This window comes from Podarcis raffonei, chromosome 13, assembly GCF_027172205.1.
Source record: "Podarcis raffonei isolate rPodRaf1 chromosome 13, rPodRaf1.pri, whole genome shotgun sequence".
NCBI lineage: Eukaryota > Metazoa > Chordata > Lepidosauria > Squamata > Lacertidae > Podarcis > Podarcis raffonei.
The window spans coordinates 24,319,111-24,338,632 of NC_070614.1; the positions used below are offsets into that span (position 1 = coordinate 24,319,111).

The 19,522-nt window shown below is 48.9% G+C and overlaps 1 protein-coding gene across 1 annotated transcript in view; it reads right to left on the reverse strand.

Annotated features, from left to right (window-relative positions):
• Positions 1-218: 218 nt before the first annotated feature.
• The window catches only part of LOC128400984 (inactive phospholipase C-like protein 2), a 34,068-nt gene continuing 14,764 nt past the window's right edge, over positions 219-19,522 (reverse strand). The window contains exons 2-6 of the mRNA XM_053363766.1: positions 9,655-12,138; positions 6,833-7,042; positions 5,185-5,260; positions 4,635-4,744; positions 219-1,567 (exon numbers count right to left, since the gene is read on the reverse strand). Of these exons, the coding sequence (XP_053219741.1) occupies positions 1,382-1,567; positions 4,635-4,744; positions 5,185-5,260; positions 6,833-7,042; positions 9,655-12,138 (3,066 nt within the window). The 3' untranslated portion in view covers positions 219-1,381. The remainder of the gene's footprint in view (positions 1,568-4,634; positions 4,745-5,184; positions 5,261-6,832; positions 7,043-9,654; positions 12,139-19,522) is intronic.

Genomic DNA, 19,522 nt, shown 5'->3' on the forward strand with positions numbered 1-19,522 from the left:
TCCTGGAATCTCAGTGTCACATCAGCCCTGACAGTTGGCCCCCTGCTTAAATACTACCAGCAGGGAGCCCAAAACACCTCCTAAGGGCGTCTCTTCCAGTGCCCCACAGCTACAAGCCTTGCTCTGCAGCTGTGAGCCATTCAATTCCCAGGGGGTCCTGTACCCAAAATCTGAGTCTGGCCTTCCTCTTGCTAGTGAATTAGTTCCAAGGGTGGAGAGAAAGAGAAGCTGTTTTTATTTTAGTCCCAGCCCAAATAACATGTCAATGGCAAATAACATGTCAAATAACATGCCAACTCACCAACAGGGGGTGCTACATAGGATCAGAGGTGATCCTATGCACAGCTCTTAGGGCCTTGTGCTTCTAGCAGACCTTGACCCAAGACCTCATGAAATGTCAGGCAGGGGATTCAGCCTCTGAGGTGCCACCCGCCTCCGTCCAAAAGGATGAAATTCCAGCAGGGCCGGCCCTACCATTGAGCAGCCACCTGAGCTGATTTCAGGTGTCAGGAAAAGGACAGCAGATTGTTTGATTTATGATGGTCGTATTTTTACTGACAGGGAGGGGGAGAGACTCATGTGGGAATTTCTGACTCAGGTGCCAAAGAAAACAGCAGTACTTGACTAGCTTTGGCTATTGCTCAACTCAGCTCGGGCAGCAGCTGACATTCGCTGCTCTGCCTCTGGCAGTAAAATGACTTGACTGCAGAAGGCCAGCCAAACAACCACCTCTTTATACTGATAGGCCACAGCAGCTCAGCTGACACCTCTCTGAGCCCCTATAGAAAAGCTTCTGGGCCAGGCTTGGTTATTGGTCCAATGAATGAAGAGGTCTCTGCTGATGCTGGTTTTTCGCGGGAGCCTCAGTAAAATGAATGGGAGCACCCCAAGAAACATGGAGGCTCCTGTTTGTTTCAGTGATCACATCAACACCATACATTTAGAGCATGTGGCTTCCCTCAAAGTCTTGGGGACTGTAGTTCGCCCCTACCAGAGCTGCAATTGCCAGCACCCTTAACAAACTAGAGTTCCCAGGATTCTTTGGGGGAAGCTGCATGTCTTCAATGTGGAATGACCAAAGAGGCTGGTGAAGGAGTGGTTTTCCCACAGGTTACGGTCAAATCTGTCAGTCACTGCCATCCGAAATCTGCTGTCTGGGGTTGGTCACCCTGTTTACGAAAAGAGAACCCCGGTTGTTATGCGCATAGTGACTTGGAAGTTGACTAGCGAGAACCTCAAGCTACTTCCCCACGCTGGAGACAAAACTGTGCTTCGTGTCGATTTTTTAAAAATAAAAATAGAAATCCGCCACGCTTCATCCCGAGTCTCTGTCTTTGTCCATAAGTCCGCTGCCCTCCCTAGGTTTTGGGGCCACTCCGAGTCAGCAAGATCCGGTGTCGCTGCCTCCTTCGGTTTCCGGGATGGGATCGAGGAGAGCTCGGCCGCGGAAGAGGTCGGGGGAGGCGGCGCCATTCCGGCCGATGCCACAGGACTGTGCGGCGTTGTGGATCTGCCAGAGTGTGTCGAGCGCCTCCGCCTTAGAGTGTTTCAGTAGGTCGGCCTGGCCCTGTGGGCAATGGAAGAGTTGAAGAGGTGATGAAAGGTGGTCACAGAGTCAAGGAAAGAAAACGAAAAACACACACCCAGAGGTCCAACAGCAAACTACAGTGTGGAAGGTAACCTGACAAATTCAGCTGCTTAATAATTCTCCTTTTGGGGAGGGTGGAAGCCAACTTGCCTACAATGTATTATCGGTGGGCAACATCACTGAAATAAACACAAAAGGTGCCCATCGTATGCAGACGGAGTTGTTATAAAATAATAAACATGAAGAGAACAAATCATACTGATGCAAACTGAAGTTGTATCGGCCTCAGTCCAGTATACCTGAAGGAGCGCCTCCACCCCCATTTTTCTGCCTGGACACTGAGGTCCACTTCCGAGGGCCTTCTGGCAGTTTCCTCGCTGTGAGAAGCCAAGTTACAGGGAACCAGGCAGAGGGCCTTCTCAGTAGTGGCACCCGCCCTGTTGAACGCCCTCCCACCAGATGTCAAAGAGAAAAACAACTACCAGACTTTTAGAAGATATCTGAAGGCAGCTCTGTTTAGAGAAGCTTTTAATGTTTAATAGACTATTGTATTTTAATATTTTGTTGGAAGCCACCCAGAGTGGCTGGGAAACCCAGCCAGATGGGCGGGGTATAATAAATAAATAAATATTATCGAAGTTTATCTCAACCTGGTGTGTTTTTTAAAGTACTTTCCTTTGTTGACACATTTTGGTAAAGGGGCAAATCTTTCCTCCCTTTCTGACACAACAAAGACTTCAGCCATCACAACAGAGACTTAGTTCACTGCTTTTGCTTTTCTTACACTGCTTTAATGAGAAAAGTGCAAATAAACCTAAACAAAAAGCTGCCCATTATAGTTGCAAAACACACACACAGTCATAACATTAGCAGAAATCAGAGCATAAGACCAACCTAGTGGCATACGAAGCTTCCTTATACCAAGTCAGAACATCGGTCAACCTAGGTTAGTACTGTCTACACTGACTGGCTGTGCCTCTCCAGGGTTTCAGACAGGGGGATAATCCCTGTTCCACCTGGAGATGCCAGGGATTGATTGTGGGACCTGGATAGCTCAGTTGGTTACAAGTGTGGTGTTGATAATGCCAAGGTTGCAGGTTCGGTCCCTGCATGGGACAGTTGCATATTCCTGCCTTGCAGATGATCTTCAGGGTCCCTTCTGACTCTACAATTCTATGATTCTACAGCTGTTGGTCTTGTAACAAAAATTAAGAGACCAGGAGAAGTCAGTGTTAAGGGAGGAGTGGAGCCCTTTCACAGAATATTTGAAGAAATATAACAGTAAATTTGCAAGTAGGATTTGAACTGTGAATGGCAGTGAAGAACCATCTAGATATTAAGTTAAGCTGAAGAGGGGTGTTAGGTATGATATGCAGCAAGATATGGGGAAATAAGGAAACCATGGAGGGATAGAGGGGAAGTTCACATGTATTAGAAAGGATGGTGGTAATCAAAGATGTATTAAAGCTCTGGAAAAACTAATAATGACAATGATGATGATGATGATGATGATGATGATGAAGAAGATGATAATGATGATGATGATAATAATAATAATAATAATAATAATAATAATAATAATAATATTGTCGGTGTGCAGAGCAGATTGCTCTACCACTGAACCATTGTATTTTAAGCAACAACGTCATGCACTGGGGGAAATCAGCAACAAGGAAGCCATCTGGAGAGAAGCCATCAGCATCCCCTTTTAACCAAAGCAACTGAAGGAAAGCACAGCTCTAAGCAGCCCTCGTGTTTTTCAAAACAGCAACAGCCGATCAAGATGCAAGGACATGGAACATGCAGCGCCCACCAGGTGGCAGTGCCTGCTCACCACCGGACCACGGACACTTTAGATTCTTTAGAAAGTCTGTGGCCCAAACAAAACCCGGCATTCAATGCACAAATGCTTTTGACACCCTCCCCCCCCAAAAAAAACTAGAGCTGCAGCTTGAAATGCATGGGAAGAGATCATTCCATTTCCTGCGAGCCCAGCAAAAATCTCCCAGGAAGAAAACGTCCGCAGGGCAATAGTATTTTATTTACTTATTTGTTATGGCCCACCTTTCCTTCAAAAAGCTTAGAGTGGGATACTGTACATGGTTCTCCCTTTCCCCATTTTATCCTTAGAACCCCGCCTGGTCAGTAGGTCCATGCTCTGGTTTATCTCCCTCTTGGACCACTGCACTCTACGCAGAAAGTGACTCAGAAACTACATCTAATCTACTGGCTCCCAGCACGTTTCCAAGCACAATTCAAAGTGTTGGTGCTGACCTTTAATGCCCTAAACAGCCTCGGCCCTGTACAGTGGTACCTCTGGTACTTAATTCGTTCCGGAGGTGCGTTCTTAACCTGAAACAGTTCTTAACCTGAAGCACCACTTTAGCTAATGGGGCCTCCCGCTGCTGCTGTGCCGCCGCACGATTTCTGTTCTCATCCTGAAGCAAAGTTCTTAACCCGAGGTAAAATTTCTGGGTTAGTGGAGTCTGTAACCTGAAGCGTATGTAACCCGAGGCACCACTGTATACCTGAAGGAGCATCTCCACCCCCATCGTTCAGCTCGGACACTGAGGTCCAGCTCCGAGGGCCTTTTGGCAGTTACCTCACTGCGAGAGAAGTTACAGGGAACCAAGTAGAGGGCATTCTGGGTAATTGCACCTGCCCTGTGGAACACCCTCCTATCAGATGTCAAAGAGATAAACAATGATACACATACCACTTTCTGAAGACACCTGAATGCAGCCCTGTATTGGGAAGTTTTTTTATGCTTGATATTTTTGTGTTTTTATATTATGTTGGAAGCTGCCCAGAGTGACTGGGGCAACCCAGAGATGGGCAGGGTAATAATAATAATAATAATAATAATAATAATAATAATAATAATAATAATAATTAACAACAACAACAACAATAATAGGTTAGAATGAGTGATAATGGCTGCCCCAAGGTCCCCCAGCGAGCTTTTTGGCATCCCATGGCTGAAGTCCTGGCCCTGAGACCCTGTCCCAGAAAATCCTACCTCGCAGCAAGTGCTGCTCCTAATTACCTTCAGGACAGTGATGTTCCAGGCAAAACTCTCCAGAGCTTTCTGCAGCTTCCGCCCTTTCAGGCCTTCCTTGGCCTCCAAACGGTGCAGCTCCTTGTGAAACCCCATCCCTGGAGAAATGTGGAGAGGGAGGCAAAGGAGACAACCTGTTACAGGCCTGCTGCCTTCTGGACAAGGTAGGCCTGCGCTCCTGAAGGCTGGAAGAGCACACCCCCACCCCAAGGGTCAAAGGTGGCTGTGCGTTCACCCCACTATGGCACCTGGTCATCAGCTTTTGAGGGTTTTTCAAAGAGGTTTAAGAAACCCTTTCAGAGCACTCCAAAATCATTGCCCATCTATGTGCACAGTAAACAGTGCGACTGACTCTCAAAACTTTGGGATTATTGAAATATATACCATCATTTGATTTGAGTCATGTGACTCAAATCGCATAGACTAGACCCATTTAAAAAAAGCCATGTGGACTAAGTGTGCTTTTGTGGCCCTTCTGAGATTAGGCACCTGAAGCTTTAAGCTTTGTTAGTTTCATAGCAGTTCCTCCGCTGCCTACCTGCTTGTTGCACCTGAATAATCTTGGCGTGAACGGCATCGGCTGACTCAATTAGCGTGCGGCCTGTTTGGATCATCTGATGGCGGGGAAAGTAAAAGAGAGAGAGAAGGTGTGATTAGTGGGGTGGGGTCTGCGCAAGCCAGCAAAGCACCCCACCTTACAGGAGGCCCTTGGCCCCACTGCCCCCTTGCAATGTCTCAGCACCTGTGGAGAGATATTGGTAGCCAATTGCACAGATTCCAGGGCTTCTCTATGTGCTACTCTTTCTCACTGTGACAAAGTCTTTGCAGTTCTAGCTGCTAGGGCCAAAGAACACGTTATGTTAGTCACATGCCGCTGCCCTTAAGCACCGATCCAGATCTGGAGTCTAGTGTGGGGAGTGTCTTTAGCCCTTTGTCCTCTGCTATAGGCCCAATCCACATCAGGGGGTCCTATGCCTATCATGAGCATTGCCCAAGAAAAGATCTATGGCTTGCTGCACTTCAAACAAAAGAGCCTGGCAGATAGCTCAGTTGGTACAGCATGAGACTCTTAATCTCAGGGTCATGGGTTCGAGTCCCACATCGGGCAAAACATCCCTGCATTGCAGGGGGTTGACTCTACAATTCTATGAATCTACCAGTAATCAGCTATCCAGGAAGCTGCTGGAGGCAGGGGCTGAAGCAGTGAAGCACAGTACCAGCTTGGCCACAGAGCACCTGAACGGCGCAGCTGCATATTGGATTGGCTTGAGTAGAACAGCCAATCTGCTACTCAAGACAAGAGGCTCGGCATGCCTAATAGTAGGGGCCCCAGCAGCTGGCTGATGATGCCATGTGCTGGCACCAGGTCTGGTACAGTCGTACATTGGAAGTTGAACGGAATCTGTTCCCGAAGTCCGTTCGACTTCCAAAACGTTCGGAAACCAAAGCATGGCTTCTGATTGGCTGTAGAAAGCTCCTGCAGCCAATTGGAAGCCGCAGAAGCCTTGTTGGATGTTCGGCTTCCAAAAGAACTTTCCAAAACCGGCTTTCACTTCCAGGTTTCGATCATTCAGGAGCCAAGGCGTTTGAGATCCAAGGTACGACTGTACTAAAATCCCCTTGAGGACAGTATAGGAAGGGAGCTTTCACACAATGCTAAGGCAGCTCTTGCTCCAGGCAAGATTGTAATGTGAATGCAAAACCTATATGGGGCAGGGTGGGGAGAGATGCTCATACCCATTAGAGAGGGGAAATAGCACAGGAGAACCTAAAATTCCACATAAGATTTATAAGTGGAAAAGAGGCCTGTTAACTGGCACGACCTGGGTGCAGGTGCAGAGATGGCCGCTCTATCCCTGTATCTCTATGGTGCAGGCCCCATAACTGGGCCTAGTCTTGGCTGCTGCCTAAAGAGCTGTGCATTATTGAATCTCTCCTCCATCTGAGTCTCAAGGTGAACATGTGCTGCACTGAGAGAATGGGGTTGGCGGGGGCAGGAGCCCTTGGTTAAGATTTGTACCACAAATGTGTGCTCCACCCCACCCCAAATTGATATTTTTGCTGGGCCTCGAAACAAAACCAGGAGATCAGAAAAGAGGGACCAACCCTGTTATGGAAAGGAAACAGCAGCTGATACCCCTGGCAAAGGCCCAGGGTCCCGTCCCCACCCCCCAGTTTACACTCACGGTGTCGTAGGCAGCAAGCACTTTCCGCAGGAGCTCTGGGACCGGCCCCTGGGCCTCCATGGAGGGGTATTCCTCGCCCAAGTTGAGGGTGACGGCTGGGGGGCTCTCCTTCTCGCTGGGCTGCAGCCAAGTGGCCAGCTTTAAGATGCACTGCTTGATGTTAGCTGCCGGCGTCAGGCCACACAATTCCTTGAAGGAGACCAGAGCATTCTAGGGGAAGGAAAAGAGGGTGGAGATTGAGTGTGAATGGTGGTTAGGTGAGGGGCGGGAAGAGGTATATTCCTGGCTTACAACTCATTATTTTAAATGCATTCACACGTTCTCCTCTTTAGGAGGAATGCTGAGTCAGAGATAGCTGGACAGCCTCTCCAACACATCCCCACCCTCAAAAAAGAGGATTTCAGGTTTGCATCAAATTTGCACATGCTAATTTATATTGTGTAGATGCAAAACAGAAATATGATACATGTCACTGTACTGGAGGAGACTGTGCCCAGGTGATGTGCTGTGTGTCCGCTCTGCCTGCTGCCCAGGTGTTGCCAACTGTTGATGGGCAATGCCAAGTGCCCCCACCTCTACTGGTTCTCCCTTCTTAGAGTTCTTTTATCATCCAGAAGAAGGACCAGAGAGGAGTGTCCTCTGCCAGCCCTTCAGACGGAGCAAGAGAGGAAAACCTCAATTTGCAGGTAAATTCTAATCCATTTCCAAGACTCCACTGATTTTGGAAGAGGAAACTATATTGGAGGGGGGGGAGGTAGACAGAGCATGGGGTGAGGGGAGTTCAGGGTCCTGATGAAGTTGCAAACAACCTTCTCCCCAGAGCAACCCTTGGAAGAGCAGAGAGGGGAAAATAAACCTCACTTCTACCAGCTGATCTGCACAACCTGTGTGACCTGTGAGTGTCTGTATAGTGTGTGTGTGTGTGTGTAAGAATGTGGCCCCCTGAGGATTGGCTAAAGGTGAGTGTGGCCCTTGAGCTAGATGATAGAAAGAAAAGAAAGAAACAAAGAAACAAAGAAAGATACTGTAGATGCTAGATAGATAGATACTGTAGATGCTAGATAGATAGATAGATGATAGATAGATGATAGATAGATAGATAGATAGATAGATAGATGATAGATAGATAGATAGATGATAGATAGATAGATAGATATAGATAGATAGATAGATAGATAGATACTGTAGATGATAGATACTGTAGATGATAGTTAAATGATAGATAGATAGATAGATAGATAGATAGATAGATAGATAGATAGAGGATAGATAGATAGAGGATAGATAGATAGATAGATAGATAGATAGATAGATAGATAGATGATAGATAGATAGATAGCCAGCCCTGAAATAGAGGACTGCCCTCTGTAAAGCAAGACACATGGCCACTCTGCATCTCCAAGCGCTCACATCCCATTCTCCCTTGCCTTCTCCAATGCTCCGGGAAGGAGAAAACTATTGCTGCTTGTTTGGCTGCAGCAGCCCAGAGGAAAACACAGCCGGGATGGGGAGGTGCTGCTTTGTTGAATCAAGCCAGCATTTTCTGTTGCAAATGGGGAGGGTGAGAGTGGCAGCTCCGCCCTTGGCAGAGAAGGCAATGGGGGGATTAGAGAGACCAGAGGGCTCTCCAGCTGTTCATGGCTGTGACGGCTACAAAGCGAAGGCAGGTGGAAGCGAGATTTGTTATATCATAGGGACACATAATTCGGCCTTATGCCAAATTAGACCGCTGGTCTCTCTAACTTAGCATTGTCTACACTGACTGGAAGCAGCTCTCCAGGGTTTCAGGCAAAGGATACTACTGATTAGCTTTTCTGATTGTCTCTGCGTCTTGAGTGCTGACCTGCATTTGAACCAGCCCTGACACTAGGGTTTACAGGACTCTTCCAATAATTCCTGGCACCCCCTAAAAAATGGTGATCTCCTGCTGGTGTGGAAGTAGAGGCCTGTGGGACATTATTGCAATCAAACCAACAATTCATGTTTTGCCAGATAAGTGCATGAAGAAGCTGAGGCTCACAGAGCTTTCCTGTAAAATTTGCTAGAGAGAACTCTGTGAGATCACTTCTTTTGCCTGCCTGGGCAGGAAGCTGTAACAGGACATAATTCCCTCCTGCCAGGGCACCTCTCTTTTTCTTCTTCATGCTTCCAAGCCAACTCCACATATGTGTCTGCAGCTCAGACACCATTTTGAACTTAGATTTTGTATTTTTGTAATTTAGATAGTAGTTATAAACCTGCCTTCATTTTGCTACAGTAACTGCTGCTTCAAGACCCAGATTATGTAAGTAAATATTACTTGTACTTCTTCACAAAACAATGTGTGTGCAATTGTTATTTTTAAGGTGGAGAAAAGAGGTAATATCAGGGAAAATCCAGTCTGCCTTAAAGCATCCTGGATTATTGTTTCTAGAGGATTAAATCAACTTTGTCTTAGCTTCTGAATTTAAAGCTGCAAAGGATGGTACTCTGCTGATCTCACTCACAAGAGCAAGGATAATAACAAAATAATATATGCCCTCCTTGTGCCTAAAACCATTCCTCGGAAGTCATACTGAATCTGTTCTGGAAGTCTATTCAACTTCTGAAACATTCAGCTTTCAAAGCTGAATAATGTTCGAAAACTGGAACACTCACTTCTGGTTTCCAATCATTCGGGAGCCGGAACGTTCGACTCCCAAGGCGTTCGGGAGCCGAGGTACGACTGTACTCCATATTTATAAAGTAGATAGGCATTCAGACAATTCAGACACCCTCCTGCTCCCCATCTCCAAGACCTGCAAGCCAAGCTCAGAAGGCCCCATCTCCCACTACCTGGGTACCTGCATGTTCTCCCGCAGGTCTGTGGCCTCCCGCAGTGGCTGAGTGGCAGTGCGGAACACCTCGTCGATAGCCTTAATGCCCGTGGCCTTGGTGGAGGTGTACTCTCGCATGCGCCGGCCCTTGCGTCCCGAGAGCCCCCTCCGGTGTGCTTTGCCTCCGCCTCGTCGGTTGGTGATGGCAACGTGGACAAACAAGGTGGTGTTGGCGAGGGGCTCACCGGCCAGGGACTGGAGGGGCACGTGGCGGTACCCCACCTGGAGGCACTCGAAAGGGATTGTGTACTGCGCGATGAACTCATCCCCAATGTAGTCGTCATCGAGCACCATGAATCTCAGAATCGCCAGCTCTGGGAGGTTCACCTGGAACTCCAGGGTCTCCTCAAAGACAGGATTGTCTCCACTCTGCAGCACTGTCTTGGTGCGTTTCTCGGCACAGTCAGCGGGGATGCCGTGCATCTCAGCACAAACGTACGGCTCCACCACATCACCCTTGGCCCCGGAGCCCTTGGGTTTGGGCAGATTCTGGCCACTGATCACCTTGAGGTGCAGGAGCTGGGCCGAGATGCCCGGCAAGGTGTCCCGGGTGTTTGCGCTAAAGTAGGACACTTCCTCGCGCATGATGGCTGGCCGGAGGACATAGCCGCAGCCCCCGTTCTGGCGGAACCAGCCAGCGTTCAAGTCCATCATGAGGCCTGGCGTCTGGTAGTTCATGGCCACCATCTGGCAGCCGCACTTCCAGAAGTCCTGGGGGTTCATGTTGCTGGCGTCGATGCGCATGGGGCTAGGGTAGACCCGGGAGAGGAAGCGCTTGTTGTACTCCACAAAATCCTCCGGTTCTTCATTGGCGTAGCGCCCGGCCTCCACTTCACTGAAGGAGCAGGTTTCCCAATAGCACTGGTTCCGCCGAGAGGCCTCGAAGCCCTGGAAGGACACCGCCTGGCACAGGCTCACCAGGTCCGAGAGCTCGCGGCACAAGGCCCGCCGGCAACGCGGCCGCTCTCGGTCCTCCTCGCTGAGAGGCAGGCTGAGCTCCAGGGTCTCCTCATCATCTGACACATCCCCCTCGCTGGCCTGGCAGCTGGGGAGCAGCTTCCGGCTCTTGATGAGGATGCAGTTCTTGAGCTTTTCTGGGGAGGGGAGGTAGGACTCGCTGGGGTTCGGAGGCACCAGGTACAGCTTGTCCCCAAATGTCTTCCTCAGGTGCTCGGCCACCAGGTGCTGCTGGGCGATGCAGCAATGCACCGAGAGGCACAGGATGAGCGGGAAGTCCGAGGCCTCAAAGGCGTGCTCGGCAACGGCACCCACCACTCTAGAGAAGGCCAAGCGGGTGCCAGCACCGACTACTGGCTCCCCAGACGAGCCGTCACAGACCACAAGCTCCAGGCTGCGGCAGCCGGCCTTGAGCGCCGCCACATAGCCCCCAATGTCCGAAGTGGAGCCACCCCAGAAGCAGCTGTCCTCAGCCAGGCACGCTCCGTGCGCAGAGCTAATGAAGTAGTGGGACAACGGCTGGGTCATGTCCTGGCACACCTTGCGGTGCTGGGGGTCGAAGATGTCGCAGTCGGCGGAGAGGAGGTAGCGAGTGAAGCCGTCAATGGCCAAGTAGCCCCTTTCCCGGCCTTCCTTGGAGGGCTCGTACTTCCGGACGATCTCCAGGCACATCTCCTCTGTCACACCCTCCATGCCCTGCTCGGCCTCCAAGAAGCTCATGAGGTCCTTCAGGCCCATGTACTCCTTGTTGCTGGAGAACTGGACCAAGAGGAAGAAGACCTCCGGCCTGGTGCACAGCTCGCAGTAGGCCTCCACAAAGACCTCGCAGCCCACCTCCTCCCCGAGCCGCTCACTGGCTGCTTTCTGGAGCTCCTTGAACTTCAGCTCTATGGTGGACGTCTTCATGCCGGGGTTGAGGGCCCGGATCAGCTGCACGGCGCGGGAAACCGGGATCCGGCCTTCCTTCTCCAGGTCTGCGATGTCGAAGACGGAGGCGATCCAGGAAGTGCGGGGGTTCGGGTGGCTGGTCTCAGGAGCCCCCTCCAGGGTGTGCTTCCCATAGGAGGCCAAGTACCGCAGCCCCATTACCCAGGCATTCACCACGTCGACAGAGCCGGCCACCAGGTCCAGGGACTCGTAGTTTTCTCCGTAGATGATCGAGAAGGCGCATTCATCTGGGAACTGGTCCGAGAGGCCGTTGGAGCGCAGGACCGGCGTTTTCTTCCCAACTCGCACCTCCTTGACCGACTTGATTTCAATCTTGGCCTTCTCTGAGTCTTTCTTGGAAGGCTCCCAGTGCATGAAGCGCAAGTCCGGGTCCAGCACGAAGAACCGGCTGTACATGCGGGAGTTAGAGCGCACTTTCTTCATCTCGCAGCCCTCCAGCATGAAGGAGATGCAGGCGGCAGTGCTGCTGAGCTTGCGGTTGCTGGGCATGGTGCTGAAGGAGACCGTCTTCTTCTTGTGTTGCAGGGAGCGCTGGCGGGACCCGTCCTAAGAGAAGGGAAAGGAGGAATAAGACAAGAGCGGTCAGGGGTGCAGCGGGATTCAGGACAGGGCTTTTGAGTTAGGGCAGACATACAGGGCCCCCACTCCGCAGAATGAACAGGAGGGTGCCCCACTCACCCACAAACACAGCAGGGCTGGCTTACCAGATACGGAAATATGTGAAGAAGACCATGAAGTCCACAGCCCAGAACCTTTCCTAACCAGGTGCCCTCCAGCTGTTGCTGCGCTCCCATGAGCCTCAGCTAAAATGGCTGTGGCAGCCCAGCCTGAATCCTGTTTGCTCACGGCAAGGCCACTCGTTGTTTTGTTTTATGTGTATTCATTGCATTTAGGGGCAGATGGGGCTCATGAACCTGGGAAGGCAGTCCTTCTAGGAGAAGAAGGAAAATCCTGATCCTAAAGCTCCACTGCCTTGGGGGAGAAGAAAAGGCTCAGGAGTAAACCCTACACAAATCCAAAGCTGAGCCCCTAAGCAATGGTTGGATGGCGCCTTGTTCGCCTTCTGCTGGTGCTAAACGTATTGCTCTGCTTTCCTTTGGACCAGTGAGACCGGGAGGGGGGGTGTCTTGTTGTCTAGGCAGCCCAGGACCTCCATACACACTGCCCAGGCTTGGTGGAGGACCTGAAGGATGGGTGGAGGACCTGAAGGAAAACTGTGAAGGGTTTGTAAGAGGGGGGACGCTGAGGAAACAAGGGCTGAATGAAAAAAACTTTGGGCTGTATCTACACAACAGGGGACGGCAGGACCCTTGACACATAGGTGGGTGTAGTTGTTGTTGTTGAACTATTTCGTTCAGCTTCAAGGAACCAAAGACCAACCAGTCGCAGCTGGAAGGTCAGGGACGAACCATTCTCCTAAAATGATCAGGCTTGACCTGAACTCTGAAAACGTAGCTCTCCGCTCCCCATCCTCCAGCCCGGTGCAGGGGCCAGATAAGACTAAACTGGCTCCAGGAACTCAGAGCCAAACCCCCAATGCTAAAAATAGTTACATCCGACCATTCTGTTGATTCTTTCCTTCCCCTGTTCTCTCACCCCCCCCCCATTGCTTCCTGATGGGGGGTGGGATAAGAAAGAGGGAAGAATAGCAGAGGATGGAAGAGGGAAGAAGCAGGCAAACATGCTGGGAATTCACAAATGCAATTAACTGGAGGTACAGTGCGAAAATGTTTAAATGTATTTCCCATGAAGATGCTTGCTTAAACCATGTTCTGAAGGCCTTGACTAATTACTTGGCTAACACATCGCCCTCTGCGCCCCAGTTGGCTCCCTTGGGTCTACAAAATGGCAAAAACTACAGGGATGTCAGCAGCATCCCCCACAAAAGTTAATTTCTCAGCAGGGTTAAAAGCTGCAACCCCAAACACACTTGTTGGTGAGCAATTCCCATTAAACTTAGTGTGATTTGCTTCCAAACAAATATAGGATTTTGCCCTTGTGTTAAAAAAAAAGAAAGGCAAATGACCCCTGGATGGTTAAGTCCAGTCAAAGGTGACTATGAGCAGCGCTCATCTTGCTTTCAGGCCGAGGGAACCGGCGTTTGTCCACAGACAGCCTTCCGGGTCATGTGGCCAGCATGACTAAACCGCTTCTGGCGCAACAGGACACTATGATGGAAACCAGAGTGCATGGAAACGCCGTTTACCTTCCCCCCACAGTTGTACCTATTTATCTACTTGCACTGATGTGCTTTCAAACTGCTAGGTTGACAGGAGCTGGGACAGAGCAATAGGAGCTCACTCCGTGGGGATTCAATCAGCAAGCCCAAGAGGCTGGGTGGTTTAGACTACAGTGCCACCCGTGTGTTAGTGTTAGTCCCAGACCTGGTAGTTTTTCATTGCTTGGTAAATGTACAATTGGGTTTTATTGGGACAGTATTGTTATTCTGTAAGCTGCACAGAACTAAAATAAATAAATAAACCAGGAAGGTATTTTAAATTTTTAAAAGTAATTTCTCTCTGTGTAAGCTCAGAGCTACTCAGTTGACTTTATGTGTTCCAGGATTGTGAACTCAGCCCCGGTGAAGCTTCCAGCCCCTCACAATGAACACCAAAAAGAAACAACAGAAATAAGAATTTTATAAATTCATTCCCAGGGATGAGGTGAAGTATACCATGGTTAGGACCCCAGAAACTTTTTCTTAGCAAAGTCCTGGTACAGTTTCAAGGCAAAAACCATTTCAGGTTCTTCCTGGGCTTGCCCTGCAAACAAGGAAACCCATCGTGGTGTAATGGTTAGAGTGTTGGGCTAGGACCTGGGAGGCCAGGGTTCAAATCACCACTCAGCCATGAAGCTCACTGGGTGACCTTGGGCAGCCACTGTCTCAGCCCAACCTACCTACCTCACAGGGTTGTTCTGAGGATAAAATGGAGATAGGGAGCAGTGTAATCTAATATACACATTTTTGAAGAAAACTTTCTCGTAATATAACGCACTTCTGTATGTTTTTTCCACCAACATATGTACTTTTATGCACACTTTACTCCAGAATGTGTGTTTTTTGTTGTTGTTGTTTTGTGAGAGGGAGGTACACATTACTTGCCTGGAGAACTGCACTGTGCAGTTCCAAGACTTGTGTATTTCAAATGATGGTTGTGTTTGCATCTTGTTTCGAAGAGTTCTAATTTAAGTGGGATTGTCTTGAAATGCAAGCTGAACATAATTTATCACCCGTGTACTATCATGTGTGCACAAATCTGCTATGGGCAAAGATTTGTAGCTGGGAACGCTAAGCCAAATACCGGTGTTAGAATGACAAACCAAGCGCCTTATGAAGACTGCATGCACACCATACATTCAAAGCACACAGCTTCCCAGGAAGGGTCCCTGAAACTGCAGAATACCCTTCATAGAGCTACAATTCCCAGCACCCTTTACAAATTATAGGGTTCCTCCACCACATTTTTTGTTTTGCAGGCCTCAAGCAACTTTCTCTCTAAGCCTCAGTTTTCCCCATCTGCAAAATGGGAACAGTTAAGTGATGCATGCCTTGTAGGACCGGTGCAAAGGCCAAATGCAATAATAAAACTCTACCATTGCAAAGTGCCACACACAAATAGCCTTCGGCTACTAACAGCAGCCCGAAGGATAAATCTGGCTGCTGACCAGGAAGCCCTGCCAACATTGGCACTCCATCTCCTGGGCACAATGAAAAATGATAAGCTCACTGCCAGGAGACTGCAGGAAGCAGGTTAGGGAAATTCACAAACAGCAGAACTACCCTTGTGGGGGAGTGTCAACATTTCAAGGGTCCCAGAAGGGATTCCCATGTTATTTTTGAAGATTGGGGACAAATGGGTGAGAACCATGTGTACGACCCTTGAGCTCTGTTATGAGGAAAGGCAGGGTTTAAATGCAATGAACTGATGCCACCTATGTCTTCTGAAAGCACACGGTCAAACTCATGAAGCTTAATCCAAGTACCAGAAACGCCCGAGGAATCTGTACAGTGGTACCTCTGATTACGAACTTAATTCGTTACAGAGGTCCGTTCTTAACCTGAAACTGTTCTTAACCTGAGGTACCACTTTAGCTAATGGGGCCTCCCGCTGCCGCCGTGCCACCAGTGCGTGATTTCTGTTCTCATCCTGAGGTAAAATTCTTAACCCGAGGTACTACTTCCGGGTTAGCGGAGTCTGTAACCTGAGGTGTTTGTAACCCAAGGTACCACTGTAGTTGTGTCCTTGCCTTGGACGGATACAATTGGGTTTCTTCCAAACCAGAACCATAGCTGACATCCCCTCACTCCTTTCACCGGCCCTTACGGTTGTGAAGACATGCCTGAAAGACTGTATGTAGGCTGAGAGCCAGGACAGGAAAGGTGACCTGAGAAGTATCAGAACCACCACAGTTGCCAACCTGGAGGCAAAATAAACATGGAGGAGAAGCACAGTCATAAATGCACTGTGGGCAGAGCTGTCAGCTCAGCAGCAAGGGAAAGTAACTCTGCATGGGATCAGAGGCAATCTTGACAGTCCTAATAGGAAACATATCGCTGGGTTGTGCTTTGGTGCAGAGAAGCAGCTCCAGGTTATAAGGTCTGACCTTGGAACTTGAGGGCTTTGAGCCCACCCATCACGCATTCCGCACGTAGGGACCTTTTCCTTGCATGCCACTCCCTTAGCAAGAGCCACAGAAAAGCACCTGAGCAGGAAGGAATGGGGTTCTTGGGACCTGGCTGCCCCAGAGACATTTCTAGGTCCAGTATACCTGAAGGAGCGTCTCCACCCCCATCGTTCAGCCCGGACACTGAGATCCAGTGCCGAGGGCCTTCTGGTGGTTCCCTCTTTGCGAAAAGTGAGGTTATAGGGAACCAGACAGAGGGCCTTCTCGGTAGTGGCGCCCGCCCTGTGGAACGCCCTCCCTTCAGATGTGAAGGAAATAAGCAGCTATCCTATCTTTAAAAGACATCTGAAGGCAGCCCTGTTTGGGGAAGTTTTTAATATTTAATGCTGTATTGTTTTTAACACTCGATTGGAAGCCGCCCAGAATGGCTGGGGAGACTCAGCCAGATGGGCGGGGTATAAATAATAAATTATTATTATTATTATTATTATTATTATTATTATTATTATTATTATTATTATTATTCCATGCCCTGCCATGGGAACTCTATGGAGGCTGACGCCTCTTTTTTCACTTTCCTGGGCCATGTGGAGATGCAGGCAGGTCCCAGATCAGAGGAACGTAGGGGAGGATGGTTACCACCCTGAGCTGGGCAGAGACAAAAATCGACAGCGAGGGGGTGGAGATGAGTCAGACATCAAAGTTACATAATGTACCGTCTCTACGGTTACCACAGGAAGGAGGGGAAATTGATGGTTCCTAAATTGACACAGATCAGAAGATTGGGATGGAGCGGGAGATGTTTATTCAAAGTCATTATTGGGTTTTGGCAGCTGCAGGAGGGCGTGGGAGAGAAAAGGTGAGATGCGGAGTTTGGGGGCAAATGTGGGTCAAAGTTCCTGGCCTGAAAACAAAAAACCGAGTCCAATAGATTTTAGACACCAGAACCTGTTCTCAGTGCCAGCGGTTCATTCCTGGAGCATGTGAAGTCCAGAATTCCCTCCTTGTCAAGAGAACATCATCCCTAAGTTGAGTATTGACAGCCAGATCTCACACACCTGAGTCTCCCCTGCCAGTCTCTCAACCTAATTTTATTAACGGCATCCAAGATCTCAGGCAACCCCTTCATTGCAAGCTAAGGATAAGGTAGAGTGCATAACTCAATGGCAGAGCACATGCTTTGAATGCAGAAGGCCTCAGGTTCAATGCCTGCTGTCTCCTGGTATGTCTGGGAAAGGCACCAGAGGCGATGTCTGCAACAGTCATAGGATTCTTTGGGGAAAACCATGGCAGCTCAAAATGCAATCCTAGTGCTTTATGTTGCATATGTGGTCTGAATAGCAGGATGAAGACAGCTTCTTCCTATGACGTGGTCTTATATGAATCTGCCTCATGCTAAATCTAAAGCAATTAGGCATGTTCTGTCAATCATTCAACGACAAGTTTACGGAGGACAGATGGATGGATGGCAATGAGCCCATTTGTGTCCTGTCGCTCTAGAGCAGGCATGGCCAAACTTGGCCCTCCAGCTGTTTTGGGACTACAACTCCCATCATCCCTAGCTAACAGGACCAGTGGTCAGGGATTGTGGGAATTGTAGTCCCAAAACATGCCTGCTCTAGAGGGTAGGACCCGACCTGTGGGCTCAAGTTAAAAGAAAAGGGATCCAGACTAAGCATTAGGAAGAACGTCCTGGTGACTTGAGCTTTCCCATAGTGGAAGAGATTGCCTTAGAAGGGAGCTGACCTCCCCTTCACTAAGAGGTTTTTAAAGTAGAAGGTGGATTGCCTGCCACTGCCACCTGTCAGGGACACTGTACAGTCGTACCTTGAAGGTCAAACGGAATCTGTTCTGGAAGTCCGTTCAACTTCAAAAACGTTCGGAAACCAAAGCGCAGCTTCTGATTGGCTGCAGAAAGCTCCTGCAGCCAATCGGAAGCCCCGTCGGACATTCGGCTTCCAAAAACAGTTCGCAAACTGGAACACTCACTTCCGGTTTTCGATCATTCGGGAGCCAAAATGTTCGGCAACTAAGCTGTTTGAGATCCAAGGTACGACTGTAGTAGATTTCTGTGGGGTTTTGTTAGTGGAGACCCAGTTCTATTCTGACTTTAGCAGCACTGGCTACCCCTCCCAGTTTGAGGTCATCAACAAATCTGATGAGCTTGCCCTCAATCCCTTCATCCACGTTGTTTATAAAGACACTGAACAATAATGGGCCCAGGAAAGAACCCTGCGGCACCCCACTTGTTCACTTTTTCCCAAAAGGATGAGGAACCACTAGTGAGTACTCTTTGGGTTCGGCCGGACCTTAGTGGCCTTCCTTATGTTTCACCTGTGTATGAAAATACAAGACCTCACAGCTTGTGCAGCATCCTTCTTTAGGCGAAACAGAGAGGGCCTTCAGCTGGTTACAAAAGCAATGGATTTTGAAAAAAGAAAGAAGAGGGGGGAAATGCACGTCAGGCAGCTCCGTCTTAATGACACAAGGAGCAAAATCTTCCGGGAAATACTCTTATTAATTTGTTTATATGCTGCTTAGTGCCAATAAGTGGTTTACAAAATATAAAAAGCCAATTACACAGACGTTAAAATAAGAATATCCGTAATTAAAATGCACAAGAGAATAATCCAATTAAAATGACGCAGCCATTAAAACAGGAGACTCGTGGTTACGCAGTATCCACTTAGGGTACATTTAGTAGGAGAAGGAGTTATTATTTATTAAGATACATATTATGTTATAATCATAATAATCAATTGGTTGGCTCTTCTTATGTTCATGATTATAATAAATGATATCTCAGTCCAAACTGCCTTTAGAGCAGCCTTTCTCAACCTGTGGGTCCCCAGATGTTGTTGAACTACAACTCCCATCGCCCCTAGGTAGCAAGGCCAGAGCTCAGGGATGATGGGAGTTGTAGTCCAATAACATCTGGGGACCCACAGGTTGAGAACCGCTGCTTTAGAGTGTACTGGACCCGATGCCAGTGTACTGGACCCGACAATTCCTCTTCCAGAAAAGGATGTCAAGGACAGGAAAGTATTGTTCAGAGGCAACCAACCACATAAAGGTGGTTTTGGACCCCCCCCCCCAAGTTTCAAAGATGTCAACAACTTGTTGAATAGGGTACCAACCCTTTGGAATGCTGACTGCCTATTGCTGGCACTCACGGTGGCTAAACACTTAGCACTTCAACAAGGAAGGGAAGATACTCTTCCCCCAGGCAAACAATGGACGGAAGGCATGACCCAACCCAGCCACTTGTGAGAAAGTTACCTTCCCCAAGTGGGAAAAGAATAGA